A 16,116-nucleotide genomic window follows, 5' to 3' on the forward strand; every position below is an offset into this window, starting at 1 on the left:
CAGGCAGGCTACTAAGAGCAAGAGAGAAAATGATGCTGGCTGGGTTCAGAGGCCACTGGCATGAGAGCCATCTGGGGTGGATTGCCCTGGAAACAAATTCAGGACCCGTGGTGTATGACAAGGAGATCCCCACAAAGCCACCTCACCTCTGGGGAACTGGGAAGGTTCTGGCTCAAACTCACAGCAAATCCTCTGGGCAGCTCTCTGATCTTTCTCTCTCGTCCTCCCCATCCCTCCACATCTGCATTTCTGGAAGAGTGGAAGAGAAATACTGCAGAGCCTGAGCTGTGACTGGGAAACATGGCCTTTTTTGCTTCATTTGCTGTTTTTCATAAGAAAAGCAAAATGCTGCTCAAGGCCAACACTGAAAAAGTCTTTGGAGCTGTATTTCATCTTCTGGTGTACACAGAGCATGTCAAAAGGGAGAGACTCAAGCAAAACTGCAAGGAGGTGTCACTCGTTTTATCACAAGGCTGCTGTATTGGAAAAAGTGTATTTTTAAAGTGTACTTCAAATTATTTTGTGTACAGTGGAATGTCTGGATTTGAAGTCCACAACTCATGTGCTAAAAACAGGTATCAGAATGAGATGTAAGATGCTTAAACTCCATAATGAGAAGGTATTTAGCTGGGGCCATACCTGCTGTTCCAAGTCCCCTCCTGTCACTTGCTGTCACATTTGCACCATCACTTGCTTGGGAGCTGCACCTGCCCATGAGCTTTCCCTGCCCCAAATACAACAGGAGAGAAAACAAAAAGAGCAAGAAAACTCATGGATTGAAATACAGCCAGGGAAACCAGATACCAAGGACTGCTGTGGGGTAAACAGAGGCAACTTAGGAAATGTAACTTCATTTATTGCATAAATATTTAACTACTGGTCTAGGTTTGGGAAAACAAGTTGATAAACCTTGTAACACCTTTTCTGTGACATCCCAGGCTCTGCTTCACTCCAGACTCCTCTCTGCTGCCTTCTTACTGCTGCAGGTGACATTCAGTGTCCTCAGGGAAGCCAGAGGTGGGGTGAGGCACAATACAGGTACAAAGCAGTTTCTCTGTGCTGCATCTTTCTTCTTCCTCTTTTCTGACCTTGGTCCTCCAGGGGCTGCAGTCCTCTGGAAGGAGTACCTGCTCCAGGATGGATCCTCCCAGCACTCCAGTCCCTTCAGGATTGTGCCTGTTCTGCCATGGAGCACCTCCTCCACACCTTGGATTCCTCAGATTAGGAAACTGCTTGAAGGCTCCTTCCCAGAATTGCATAGTTATGTTCACTAGTTTAATCAAAACTGTTCCAGGAATTCTTCCTGGGTAAACACTTCACCAAACAACTCTTTCCTACTTTCAGTGCTCAGAACCAAGAGAATTCTTACAGTCTGTACGTGTTTTGCTTGTGTTTAAGGCAAATTCAACAAAGACCTTTATCCTTCAACACAAGTTTTAGTTTGCACATGTGAAAAAAACTCTCCTGAAGTTTTAAAACATCCTATTGAGTGTGACTGAACTTGTTCTGCATTCTGTCTCCTGCTCCTGCACACAGCTGAAGATTGCCAGTCTACAAGGACTGTGCAAGTGACCACAACATCAACCCTTGGGAATTCTTACATTACCATGATCCAAATTGAGGAAATAACCATAATCCAGCTGGAAAACCACCTGTCTGTTGTTACACACACCACTACACAATGTCATTTTACACTGATGTCCCAGACTGAAGCCTTTTGAGGTCTTACAGCAATGCTTAAATAGCTTGTCATTTAATTCAGTGTGGAATACTGCAAATATGACTGCTACTCAAATGCTTAAAAAGCATTAGAACTGTCTCAGCAAGAAAGAGAAGAAACGTTCAAAGCCAGGGCAAAGATTTGAAAGAGGAAACACTTGTTTGCCAGGAAAAGGATTGCTCAAAAACCTGCTGTGAAGAGGAGCAGTCAGGCAAGGACAGAGCTATTCTGTCTGCAGACTGAAACAAAAAAATTCTGGTAAAAACTCTGCAGCAGGTGAAGCAATTGCTTTGTCAAAACTATCTGTTTCATGACTGGATTGTATTTCAGAAATCAGCATTTTAAAACAACCAAGTAACAAAAACAGCTGATGAAATTCTGCCTACCTCAGCCAGCTGGAGGAAAAAAAATGAAAAAATCACCAGCTGCAAACAGATACTGCTCCATATTGATACATAACAGCTCTCCCCTTTTCTAGTCACTTCATCCAGATGTTCCAGAAGGTACTGTTAGTTCAATTAGAGGTGATATTTTAGAAGTGTAAAGTAAAAAACAACTCCATATTTATCATTCTAGAATGAATTAAACAACCATGGTTCCACAACACAGCTCAGACAACCATCAGCACTGAGCACCACCTCACAGCCAGTCTCACCTGGTGTTGGACCACACACTGCTTCACAAAATATGACACAAAATATGACAAAATAGGCTTGAGCTTCATGGTATTTGAATTTCCACATATTTTTCTGTTTTCAACAGATTCAGTGAAGCAGAAATACAAAACATGAAACAAAATTTTAACTATTTTTTCCCCAAGAATCATACCTACTAAAGTCCTAATGAATCTCCTACACAGTTAGCTTTCTATCAGAAAAAGGCTGCTGTCTATTACTCTGTCAGTTTATAGAAAAATGTGGAATGAAGCAGTCAAGCCTCAAACTGACATCATGTTCAGCCTGGTAAAATGAAGTTTCACTAAACAGAAAGGCAAGATCTTTTTTCAGAGTTTAGTCTTTCATGCTCTGATTACCAAGAACATTCCTATTGTAGCTGGGTGCTCCTTACACAATTCAGCATGATGAAGACAGTGGTGTTTTCATTAAAGTGGAGATTAAACTTTCTCAGAGGCAGAAAACAATTAATTCTGATGGAAATTTCAAGAATCTACATTAGCATTAATTATTCTAGGGGAGCTGCAACTGTAGCTTGTTAGATTCTGCACACCAGATTTAAAAAAAAAAACCAAACCAAACTTAAGTGAATTAGTATTTCCAAATACTTTAATTTTGTTGTGATTGAATATTTAAGATGCATTTAAAAATGGAAAGGCATGCAATAAGTAGCATCCCAGTGTTACAGAACTTTTGGTCAAGCATGGATAGGTTGTATCTGTGCATATATAATGTATGCTTCTTTATGATTATGCATAGAAGCTGCCTTGAAAAGTGCTTTATCACCACAGTGCCTTCCAAATTAAATGCACCCCTGATCATTTACTCTCTTACTCATTTCACTGATCTAATCCAACTCAAAACCACGTTTTTATAAGCCAGCAGCTCATTCTGGATCTCAGGTCTGGAGATACACCTAGCAGTGAAAACAGACTGAATGGAGAATTTTGAATACAACCAGAAGCCTCAGCTCTGCACAGCAGCAAAACCATCCCCTTGATTCCTCCAGGAGACATCCTACAACCCACAGGTGCCTCCAACACCCTTGGCCCCTGCAGAGGAAAAGGTTGTGTTCACCTCAGCTTGTGCTCCAGAGCTGCTTCCAGAATCAAGGCCTCTCTGATCTAAGCTTTATGAGTGACAAAATGAGGGACAAAACGAAAGAGGGCAGTTTGACCCTTGGGCACCAGATCTTTTTAGGGCTTTCATCAGAAGTTGCTTAGTTACATTTGTAATGTAACTGAAAGATTTTACTAAAAGCAGCCAATCTAAGACCACCACAATGCACCTCTTAATTGGGCTGAATGATGGGATGCAGAACCTAACACATAGATACTTAGTTTAAAAAGCCAACAAAAAGGTCATTCCCCCCTTACTATTATGGTAAAGATTTAGGAGCAATTCTGTAACTTGTTACTGGAGTGAGAAAACAGGGATTCACAGGAGTGGCCACCCCCCACCAGCTGTGAGACCCTGAGGAAAAAGCTTGGAAGGACCTCAGCTAATTCAACTCTTCACTAAGACAAGAACAATTCATGCTCATCTCCTCCCTTCAACAGCCCTAAAGAGGTATCAGTTTGAACTGCTCCAAAAAGTCAACAGAAGGAAATCTGGACTCTTGCATGTCTGTTAAAAAAGGTCACTATCTACATGTCCACTCATCCTTTGCTTACATTCATTTGCATGCAAATCAGGCCAATTGCTCCTTGTCACTGGACAAAAGAGATTAACACATCACTGTTTCCATCCAGCAGAAGGCTGTGCCATGTATACTCAATCTTCTCTTTTATTAACCCAACTGCTTTACCATTTTGAGCACAAGTCATACAAATAAAAATACCCAAACCAGCTGAAATTTCCATGACAAAATTGTCTATCTCCAATTTCAACAGCTCCTGAAAAGGAAATGGGTGTCACTCTTGCAAGATTTAGAACCTCTAAAAGCATCATATTCCTTTAGAAATGGTTCTACAAATGAAAGCTGAGAACTGTTAAGTCTTTCCTTGCCCTCTGAAATCTGGTAACAAGTAAGAAATCACCAAACTTTTTTTTTTTTTTTCCTATACATAAGAAACAATTAATAGCTTACCACAACACCATGAAATGGGCTGTCCAGGGAAGGAGTGGATTCTCTGTGTCTGGAGATCTTTCCAAAGAGCCTGGATGTGGCACTGAGTGCCATGGGCTGGGAACCACGGGGGGAGTGGATCAAGGGTTGGACTTGATGATCTCTGAGGTCCCTTCCAACTCAGCCAGTTCTATGATTCTGTGATTCTATGAAATAATTTGGTTCATGTCTGCACACCCCTTCAGGAAGCTACAGCACATGAACAAGAGGATCTGTTTGCCAGCTCTTACACCAAAGTGGGATCCACTCTGCAGTTGTTCAGCCCTAAGGAAATGGTTGCAGTTCCCCTGTTAGAGAATCAGGAATGGAACTGAAGGGCAACGCCCGTTCCCAGAGCATCACAACAGAAACAGCAGCTGCACCTCACCTGCTTTGCAGGGCATTGATTCCAGTGCCACTCAGTGTGGTTTTCAGATGCTGTAAATCTGTTGAGTTCCGTGGTCTAGATGCCAGGGGTTTTTTAAAGGTTCAAGAGTTCTTTATTCTTTTATTTAACACTATGTGGCCTTATCATACCATAATGAGAGGCACCAATCTGTAACAAAGCAAAGTTACATCTGTCACGTGGGCATTTTCAGTCACACAAATTATTAGTCAGGTGAAGAGGCATTTTGCCTCTGTTTGGTCATAATAACTACATTGGACTAACCATGTTTACAGCTGCTTTGCTCTACCACCTGCAATTTAAGCTCCTTAATGTATATATAATAATAAAAACTAAGATGTCTGCCATAAAGACTGTCAATACAAAGACGACTTTTATCAGCTATGACTTCCTTCATAGCCATCAAAATAATTCCCTAACAAGGTATTTTAATAACAAATTTCTCTCCTGGTACACCATAATTTGACAGACTTTTATATATATTACTGATATAGTGAACCAAGATTTAGGTTCTTGTCCCCTTAGCTACATATCCACGTTATGAACAAATGATATCTAATGAACAAGAGTCCGATCACCTTCAAACCAAGCAAAATCAAAACACTCTAAGACAAGACTTTTCCAAACCTTCACCAGTCCTACACCTTTTTCACAGGTGGAGTTGAAATGATTTCATAAGCACGTGTGAAAATAAAATTTTCACCTAGTGAAAAAAGTAAAATTTTTGGAAAAGCAGACTGTGAAAATTCTGGTTTTGATTTTCACCAAACAAGTGAGCAAACCTTGTTTGAAAGGCAACCATGGAAAACAAAGGCTCAGGCAGAAAGACTTATTTCAAAGGAGGCTGGGTACAGCAGCATCAACATTCCCAACCCCCAAAGACTTCTTTCTGACAGCAAAACATCAGTTTAAGAGGAGCAGGACAGATCTTGTTCATAGCTTGTATCAAGAACGCCAGTGCCATCAGCAGTCAGCCAGCAGAGTCTTGTCTGCTGTGGCGTGGGACACACGAGGACTCTTTACTCAGTATTTTAGAGGACATTTTTTTTACCCCTCAGGAGAAGTGGTACTGCCAGGAGAAAGCACACATGCACAGGAATATATAATTTGCCTGCACTTGAGAACAAAAAGGAAAGGAAAAAGGAATTTTCAAAGTTAAACACACTGTTCTTTCACACATCTTAATTCTGGAATGCAAGAAACCTCTTTTTATGAGCAGCAATATGTTAGGTCATTCAGCCATTAAATTTCAAGAATGTTCCTGTTAACAAGTCTGCTGATTAGGATTAATTAGGGGGGTGGAATTTTTTACATGGAACCTGATCACAGGCTTTAGAGGAAGCATGAAAAACACACAAGAAAAATCGCAGCCCCTGCAACAAAGGAACCAAACTTTTGATGCTAAAATATTTTAAACAAAACTACTTTTTCATAAAGAATCCTTACTTTCCGTGGAGTCACACCGATGTGGAAGAGAGTCAAGAGCATATGCAACATGGAATGCTCATCCAGGTACACTGCCCTTAATTTCTGTCCCTGAAGAGATGAAGTGCAACAGAGCATATGTTAGGAACTTACCTGCAACTTACATCTGTCACCACCAGTGTCCTGAAACCTAAAATGACAGGGTGTTTTTAAGCAGTAAAAACCTTACTAAACAATCATTCTTCTAACAAACTCTACAAAAGACTATAAATACAGGCACTTTGCCAAAATCCAGACCCAAAACTTCCACAAAATTCAAAAGCAACAGAATAGAAGCAATCTGCCCCTTAGTGTCACAAGTCACCACTTCTAACAGTACAGTGGCAGCTCTGTAATTTGAAAGATGCCTTATTAATTACTACGATGAAAAAGAAACAGTTTAAATGTAAAAAAATATTTATTTCAGTTTTGTATACAAAAATTCCAAACGGCTGAACAATTATTAGTAATGACTACTTTTGTGACTACATAATAGCAAGTATTTCTAACATCACTTGACAAAACTGAGTGCATTTATCATTGTAATCATGTTCTTCATTTTACTTATGTTTTCAACTGACTAGTGGCTAATCCAGTGGCTTTAAATAATTGAAACAGAGTTTAACAGACACAATAACTTACACTAAGTTTTGACTGGAGCCTGGTTAGTCCGAGTTCCTCACTGACATAGAATTATTACTAAGATATGAAAACTCTAGGCAGTTTTTGGATACATATTTTTAGTGAGCAAAGTTAACTGGGAGTACCTGCTCTTCTGTTCTGTGGCTACTGCACATCTACAAAAAACAACCAAGACCAAGAACACACCAACCACTGGCATTCCTGAAAGGTCTTACAATCTGCCAGAAAATTCTACATGAAACCAACATTGTTCTTGTGCTACCTGAAGGAGTTCATCCAAAGTTACCCTGAGTGCAGCCCTGTCAAGGCAGCCTGTATGTAGGCAAGAGCTCAACAAGTCTGCAGACTCTTACTGCTGCTACTGGACACCAAATGAGAGAAACACCAACAGGAGAATCTCTAAAGCTGCATGAACAGCAAATAGATGGCACAATTTCCAAGCCTGCTTAAAAAGAGAAACAAATGCTTTACAAACACAATAAGCTACTAAATAAATACATTCTTTGTATGGCATGTCCACCTCCCATTCATTGAAGCTCCTAAGAATCTCAGCTCTATGAAGGGAAGTATTTTATTTAAAATAGAAATATTAAGAAAGGTTTAGAAAATAGTAAGTAATTACAACTCATTTTTTTTTCACCCATAGAAGTTCTAGATAAAACAGCATGTTTTAAGGAAGACTGCAAAACTCAAGGCTATATTTAATAACTTCAGAGTAAGGAGTACTTAGGGTAACTATTTTTAACACAGTCTGCAAGACTGCTGAAAAAGCCTAAACTTACACTCTTATGATCTTGGTGTTGTCATCAAAGCAATCTTTTCCAGTGACCTTTCACATGCTGATTCTCAGATTCTCTAGCTCAGCATAGGTAAACAGAGACAAGTGTGTCAGGGAAAACTGCATAGTTTTACAGTAAGTTAAAAAAAAAAAAAAAAAAAGTAATGCTTTTTTCATCTGTTATTAAGAAAACCTGTTTTCTGAGAATACCAGTAGTAAAAAAGCAAAGGAATTCTTGAAGATACACAAAAGGTCTTAGGGAAAAAGATAGTTTGTTAAAACCATCAGTGCATTTAGTATGGAGAGTGCCTGAGACCACATTGAGATTCCAGCCTCACACTTCTTTTGCAAGTTACAATTTTGTGCCTGAACTCGGAAAATCTGCAGTTTTTCAACTAGTAGTAAAAAAAATGGGAAAATATTACAAACTAATCTGCAGATTACAGATAAATCTGCAAATATTTTGGTAACTCTGGAGAGCACTTTATAATTTACACTAACACCTGCCAGTTCCATCATCTCTGAAACCTACGAAGCCTTTGCCTTCTTATTTCCTCTTCTGAATGCTGCTCATGTGGAAGCCAAAAGCCAAAGGGTCGCCGTGCATGACTGTATGCTGCTCCACCCAAATCTACAAGACACAATGAAAAAGAGAGTTTGATTCTCTAACTTGAGAAAAATGGAAATGTATCCTGTAATCCAAAGCATCACACAATGCAAATGAAACAGGGAGTTGTTATGTTTCCAGTTCTGATGGTTCCAGGGCAATCGTGACTTTCAGAAGTAGCTCTTAAAGATACTAGGGAAAAAAGGGGAAAGGAGAAGGGGAAAGGAGAAGGGGAAAGGAGAAGGGGAAAGGAGAAGGGGAAAGGAGAAGGGGAAAGGAGAAAGGGGGAAAGGAGAAGGGGAAAGGAGAAGGGGAAAGGAGAAGGGGAAAGGAGAAGGGGAAAGGAGAAGGGGAAAGGAGAAGGGGAAAGGAGAAGGGGAAAGGAGAAGGGGAAAGGAGAAGGGGAAAGGGAAGGAAGGGGAAAGGAGAAGGGGAAAGGAGAAGGGAAGGAGAAGGGAGAGAAGGGGAAAGGAGAAGGGGAAAGGAGAAGGGAAGGAGAAGGGGAAAGGAGAAGGGGAAAGGAGAAGGGGAAAGGAGAAGGGGAAAGGAGAAGGGGAAAGGAGAAGGGGAAAGGAGAAGGGGAAAGGAGAAGGGGAAAGGAGAAGGGGAAAGGAGAAGGGGAAAGGAGAAGGGGAAAGGAGAAGGGGAAAGGAGAAGGGGAAAGGAGAAGGGGAAAGGAGAAGGGGAAAGGAGAAGGGGAAAGGAGAAGGGGAAAGGAGAAGGGGAAAGGAGAAGGGGAAAGGAGAAGGGGAAAGGAGAAGGGGAAAGGAGAAGGGGAAAGGAGAAGGGGAAAGGAGAAGGGGAAAGGAGAAGGGGAAAAAAGGGGAAAAGGGGAAAGAGAAAAGGGAATAGGGAAAAAAAACCACACCAAACAAGAAAACAAAAAAAAAAACCAAACCAGAACCTAAAGAACACTGAAGAATCTAACAAGTATTAACTTGGTAACTCACATTTTTTGTGATCTCTACTTTATACAGTAAACTCCAGATTTTTAAACTATTTAAATGTCCTCAGTAGTTACTTCTGGCAAAATAAGCTTTTTTTTTCCCTTTTAGTATTGGATTCCCACACGTGCTGACCCAGACCAGATGCACATCCAACTCCCACCCGTAGTTGGCAGCAACCAATTTCAGAAATAAACTACACGTGGCAGCTCAGCTCGAGAGAACTGTAAGAGAACAAGTTAATCTGAGCAGAAATAGCAGACCAAGAGCCAAGGTTCTTTGCTGTGGCACTCCAAGAAAAGAACAGGCTACTCCAGCAGCTCTTCAGAATTCCTGTAGTCTCTGAGGAAAGCAAGAGTTAAAAGGTTGTGGTTAAAAACCTAAATATTACCTCAGCTGGGGGAACAGAAATGAGAGGCTGCCTCATGAGCACAGGTACAGCAGTAAGGAGAAGCAAGTTAGCTTTAAAGGACACACAACAGCCTTTAAAACAGTCAGTGTTTTTTTGAAATTTAACCACAGGATCTCATTTAAGTTCACAAAAGGGAATATGGATGACCAGAAGTTCCTATGAGGTTCATTTCAGGGTGGATTTCAAACCCAGCTGTGTCCTGTGTCAGCAGCTCTGTGGCAAACAAGAGCTGTCTGCAGGACACAAAGTCAGGGAGTCCACTTTATGGAGCCTCCCTGTTGGTGTCTGAACCCATTAGAAAGCATCTTAGTTTGCAGAGCACCTGCCAATAGATGTATGATTTTGTTGAAATATTACAACACGTTGCTAATTTTCCTTCAGTGTTTGCCAAGTCAAACTCTTGGAAAATGCTTCCAGTTAAGTAGAGCTCCTCAAACTCTGATAGGAGAGTTAAAATTAAAATGCCTGCCTGATCATAAACACTGATCTTCCATTTCATGGCTTAGTTGATGCTGAATAATTCACCTCACTTGTTACAAGCCATTTGCAAGTAGAAGATTTCAAATCATAGCAAGTACTTTTATAAAATACAGAAATAGGCTGTTATTCTTCTTCATTCTTCAATTAAATAACATTTATTTTGTTAAATCATAAAGTTGATGAAAATTAGTATTAAAAAAAATTGGCTTCTGCTGCCATACCTACCTGCATGATCTGTTTGAAAGAAACAAGGCCTAATTACAAAACAAAATCTGAGACTTTCCTACATGCTCTGAATGTTAAAGCATGAGCAGATACCACTATTGGACAAAGAGCAGGAGTTTTTGAGCAGAACACTGACAGCTCATGCTACACCAAATGACCAACATGGTTAATCTCCAAAAGTGTCCTACCCACCAGAAACTAATTCCAATCCCAAAACCAAACATCAGAAAGAGAAGTCAGCAAAGAGGCATGAGTTGATCCTATCAATGTTTAAGCCTCAGTTTTAAGAGAGCTTCACATTTGTATCATGAATTTGAAAGATCTGATAATCTTGTAGTCAAAGCACAGAAGGTAGAGACTATTAACATGCTGAATTGCTTTAAGCATTCTGGAAACAGATGCTTGAGGAGCAATTTGATAGTCAAATGATACAGCTTATAGCCCATGCAGATCCCTAGGTTTTAGTAAAAGATGCCCAAGACAACAGCTGCAACTGGGCCAACGTTTCTCTCCTCCTTCAAGAAATGAAACCAACAGGAGATAGGGAAGATATTGGCTTGCAATATTAAATTTGCACTTTTAATTGTGCAAATAAAACTCCGTTAGCCAGCAAGGTGATTACATAAAAATCACTCAGCTCCTTGCACTGCACCTTAGAGGGGAGGCAGCAGGCACTGGGCCAGTGCTGTGGCAGGGCCTGGGGACATGGGGTGCTCACCCAGCAGATGGCACAGGAACCACAGGGCTGCCAGGGGAAGGAGTGCAGACTCCAGCCAACAAAGCATTCCGCCTGGTAAGCAGAATTAGGGTTATTTTGAAACAGATGGGCTCTAGAGAAGCTGCTGCACTGAATATTATCGAGTTGTTTATTGTCTGGCTGGTTTGAAACCCAGGGATTATTTGCCAGCATCTAGCAGTTTCTCTGTCACATCAGGTTTCATCAAAGGGAAAGCAGAGTGAAAGCCACTGGAATACAGACACTTTGTTCTTTACTACAAGTCCTAAATGCAGAACTTAATTTGCTGTTGTGTGCAGTGCTTTGCAGCACAATGTATGTCCTGATGAGACCACCTGCATCTTAGCCCTAAAGCTGAACACTTCGCAGTCATCTTGTAGGCAAAATTGAGAGGATTCTTATCTATCTTGTTATCAATCAGAATTTGCCTGGTGTTCTTCTCATGTTATGCATCTGCAATACAATGCTGTCACCCTTGGACAAGCACAGCACACTCTGAAGCTTTACACAGCAACAGAGATCAGCTCAAAGCCTCCTGTCCCAAATCTTTTTCAGACTCATCAATTCCAATACCAAAACACTGTTGTCAGATACATGATCTAGAAGAGCAGACAAGAAGAGGTGAAAAACAAGAGGTTAGTGACAATAATCATTCTATAATATTTTAGTGAATATTAAAAAAAAAAAAAAAAAAAAAAAAGAGACCAATCATTTCCCCAAGGAAGCACACAGGTGAAAAGACACACTGGATATAATTGGAATTAGAAGTTCCAGCTACAGCAGTTCAACAGATAATTCAAAACTGCTCTGTTGCATACAACACATGAACCTCCAGCCAAACTCACTGCAAACACAAGCAGACCACTCCACAAAGCAGCATAAAGTGTTACACAGGAACACCAGAGATTGATCTGTCAGTGGCCCAGCAAGCCTTGTTGGACAGCAAAGCAAAACTTCTGCAGCCAGCTGGCAGTGCAAATGAGCCTTCTATTTACTCTTCACTTGTACACTGCCCTCTGAGCACCAAGGTCAGATGTAAGGACAGTTTGAAACATGCCACCCTGACAGTGTAATCCTTATACCTGTAAAATGTGTGTGAAGTGTGTATTGTTTGCTCCTCTGCATGAAATCTGGCACAAGGAAGAAAAACCAACTGATCATTTTTCAGGGTGAGCCAAACAGACGAAAACTCCACGTGGGGTTTCAGTTCTGCTTGTAGTCCAAGCCACAGAAGTGGTACATCAAATACACTCTTGATTTTACCTTGAAGAAGAGTTGTTTTAAGGTTCAGGAAGAGTTTATCAAGCTACCAAACTGTGAAAGTCTGACTGGTAGAAATATTGTATCAGGTCTGTGGTGAATACTGATGTCTAGGTAAACAGTGAGGGTAGCAAACAAGCAGCACTGCTCTATTTATTTTTCCTGCTACCTTCCCTTGTGTTAAGGAGAATCCAGAATATTTTGTGAAACCTTTGCCTGCAAGAGTTTTAAGGTTAAACAGAGCTGACTGTGCCATAAAGATAGGCTTTAATAAATAAAGAAAAAATAAAGAATATTTTGGTTTGAATAACCTATGATATTCACTAACTGCCCTGGTATTAGTGAATGTGATACCCATACAAAAACCACATACAATGCAAAGAAAAAACCCCACACTTTCCATTTCAAAACAACTCATTTTCATAGAAGCTTTGCTGTAGAAGATAATCAGAGAAAAGCAGTAGGCACTTTGCATAAAGCTAACCTGTCTGCTCACCTGTGCCAAGAGGAAAGCCCTCAGGGAGTGACTCAGATATAACTATTTCTGTTATTATCAGTCTCTGAAAGGTGGAAAAGCCAAGTCTGCACTGAGCAGAGGCAAGGTTCAGGTTTTATGTTGCAGTTTGTAGCAAATTCCTTGTGGAATTTCCTCTTTTTCTCAAAACAGTGTTTCCTGAAGCTCCTCACAAAGACAGACCCTGAGGATCACCTCAGGTAGACAACACCATTTTATACAGGTTAATTTCTCCACTCCATCTTCTGTACTCTCATGTCATCTGGTTACTTAAAATTTTGCCAGCATCTCTACATGTGTCATTTTCAGAGGAGTGAGTATTCATTGGCATAAGAACTCACTGATCTTCTCATCCTACAGATGGCACAGAGCTCCCCCAAAAAGGTCACTTGTCTCCTAAAATAAGAGAATGGAAATATGAAAGAATGGATAGGAAGATGACCCCAAACAGAGCCCTCCAGTTCAGACCTCCTCAAGAGAAGTGCTGCTGATGTCCTCTGGGGGCCCCAGAATGACATGGTTCAAGAAACAGCTCAGGATTATTAAAATACCTGTGAAAAAAATTATAGTTTAATTGTTGATGCTACTGAACAGGAGTGATTTGAAATTATTTGATCAAATGTCACAACAACTTAGAACACTTGCTTGGCTTTAATTGATACCAGTTTCATATAATGTATTTCTTCCATAAATAGCATGGCCCAGCTAATTATGTTATAATGCCAGGATATAATTCAAGTTCACAAACTGCTCTTGAACACACTGCAGATTACATAGAATGTACTACATTACATCATCTGTGGCATATACCTGACTTACCTCACTTTTAAACACAAAATAGCAACATTTAAAATGTCTTGCTTGAGAAAAAGGGGGTTCTCTCAATTAATAAACATCAACCATATAGTTTTTATGCATAATCAAGGTATTTTTATGCATATGGAATTGTGAGAAGTAAGCTGGAGAGCAGGAGGAAGATAGAGTTAAATGCCCAAAGTTGCTGCAGTGCTTTCATATAGTCAAGTCTTCAGGTTAGTTTAACAAACAACTTTCTGATTTATTGAACTGTACAGAGAATCCTAAGGAAAGGAATAATTTTTCTTCCTCTCCTACTTCAGAAGGACTACAAAGGCTCCAGAAAGAGTTGAGGCAAAACCACTCACAGCAGCCTTGTTATTGGTTTATGTTGCACTGCAAGCCAGAGAGCAACTACAATAAAAAAACCCAAAAGTATGAAATGGCAAATATTGCTTTTATTCCCTCATCTCCTTCCTTCTGCAAAATGCAGACATGCTCTATAGTCTGAAAGATTTGGCTTTCAGCACTAATCACTGCCCAATTTTGCCCTCCTCAGCTCTGAGCAGACCCCATTTAAATAGCCAACACCACTGTTTCTAACACTGCCCTTTCAGTTTCTGTCTTTATGAAAGAATTTTGTCATGCTAGGAGGCAAACTTCCCTTCCTGGTGCTGATGCCAACATTCCTCATCTACAGACTTGAACATAAACTGGTGAAGAAGAAAAAAGGAAGTCTAACTACTGTTTCTGTGCTGGGCTTTTGGAATGACCAACAAATGAAAAATAAAATTAAAAGGATTTGAGTTGTGGTTAATGAAATGATAAGGAAAATAATATACAATGAATCCAGATACAACTAACTAGATAGCTAGAAGAGTGAGACTGATCTTGAGCATAGAGTGTCTCTCTCTTGGTTTTAAATTAAGAGACTATAAAACTGAGAAGAACACAAAACTACTCCCTCAAAAGCTCTAATAATTTACTTCAGGTAGGAGAAGAGATGGCTAAGACTTAAGATGGGTATCTTAATTTCTTCAAACATGGGGATTTTACATTTTTTTTTTTATTTTATCTTTTTATCCATACTGCCAGAATAACACTCTTATTAATAAAAGTAACAAAAGTCACTAGTCCTCTCTGGATGCTAAAAACAAGACCAAAACAAACACAAAGCTCCCTCCCTCAATGATCACCTAGCCTATCTTTATGGAACAGTCAGCTCTGTTTAACCTTCAAACTCTTGCAGACAAAGGCTGCACAAAATTCTTTGTCAATTTATTCAATTTATCATTATTAGCATGTAACATATTTCCACTGATGACATAACACCTTTCTTTCTTGTTTTATAGACTGTAATAACTGTATATTCCTTTCTACTTTGCAGATACTGTTCATGTATTTGAATATTTATGTATTACCAGGTATCTTCTATGGATGGCTCATATGTCTAAAAGTTTGCACAGTCAGATTAGATTGAACATGAAAGACAAAACTGCCCCATAGCTTCCATCTGAGCACAATCTTAAAACCTACTGCTGCAGACTGACAACAGGAGGCAATCTATGTAATGCTCAAAATAATGACAGGTTTATTTTTAAACTCAACTAGAGACACCAGATAGGAAGTAAAGACAATACAAGAGAAAGAAACCAGAACAGAGCTGGCCATAGGATCACGAGAAGCTACAATGTTAGCCAACAAGACATAATATGGAGATAAAGTTTTTGTGAAACTACAGGAAATGACTAATTTATCCAGTCAGACATCAGAAAAAAAGTACAAAAGGTAATTTTTAAGATAGTCCCGATGAACAAAATACAAACTATACACAGCCTATAAAATTAATCCAATGATAGAGTTAAAACAGTAAATCATGGATCAATCCAAGATCAGGAATATTCACTGACCTTAATCTACCACTAAAATGATCCCCAGACTAAGCTTGTTAACATCCATGAGGACCTTGGAATACTTCAAATCCCATTTGGAAAAAGACACACTTGGTTTTTCCTTTGCTGCATTTCTTCTTGCCTAACAAAATGATATGCAACAATAAAGAAACCCCAGGCAGTACCCATTTCCCAGTGCCAAGACTAAGAAACCCAGATGGAGAGATGGCTGAAGACACCAACACAGGCTGGAGCCACTCCACAGCACCTACCACTTCTTCAGAAAAGCAGGAGAGTGCTTTTATGTAGCCCACACACAGCTTCTTCTCATTATGCTTACAGCTGTTCAGCAGAACTGCCTGTTCTCCAGCAAGGTGACCCTGCCAAACCCACTGTGAAAGGAACAACATTTGTTCCTTTAAGAAAAACTTCAAGTTTCTGAAGGGAAAAAAAAAAAAAA

General features: G+C 39.9%; 1 protein-coding gene across 5 annotated transcripts in view; it reads right to left on the reverse strand.

Moving 5' to 3' along the window:
• Positions 1–6,828: 6,828 nt before the first annotated feature.
• RHBDD1 (rhomboid domain containing 1) overlaps positions 6,829–16,116 on the reverse strand; it is a 33,558-nt gene continuing 24,270 nt past the window's right edge. For all 5 annotated transcript variants that reach the window (XM_030456574.1, XM_030456576.1, XM_030456579.1 and 2 more), the window contains one exon: positions 6,829–8,422. In XM_030456574.1, the coding sequence (XP_030312434.1) occupies positions 8,307–8,422 (116 nt within the window). In that variant the 3' untranslated portion in view covers positions 6,829–8,306. The remainder of the gene's footprint in view (positions 8,423–16,116) is intronic.

Source organism: Calypte anna, chromosome 9, assembly GCF_003957555.1.
Source record: "Calypte anna isolate BGI_N300 chromosome 9, bCalAnn1_v1.p, whole genome shotgun sequence".
Taxonomy (NCBI): Eukaryota; Metazoa; Chordata; class Aves; order Apodiformes; family Trochilidae; genus Calypte; species Calypte anna.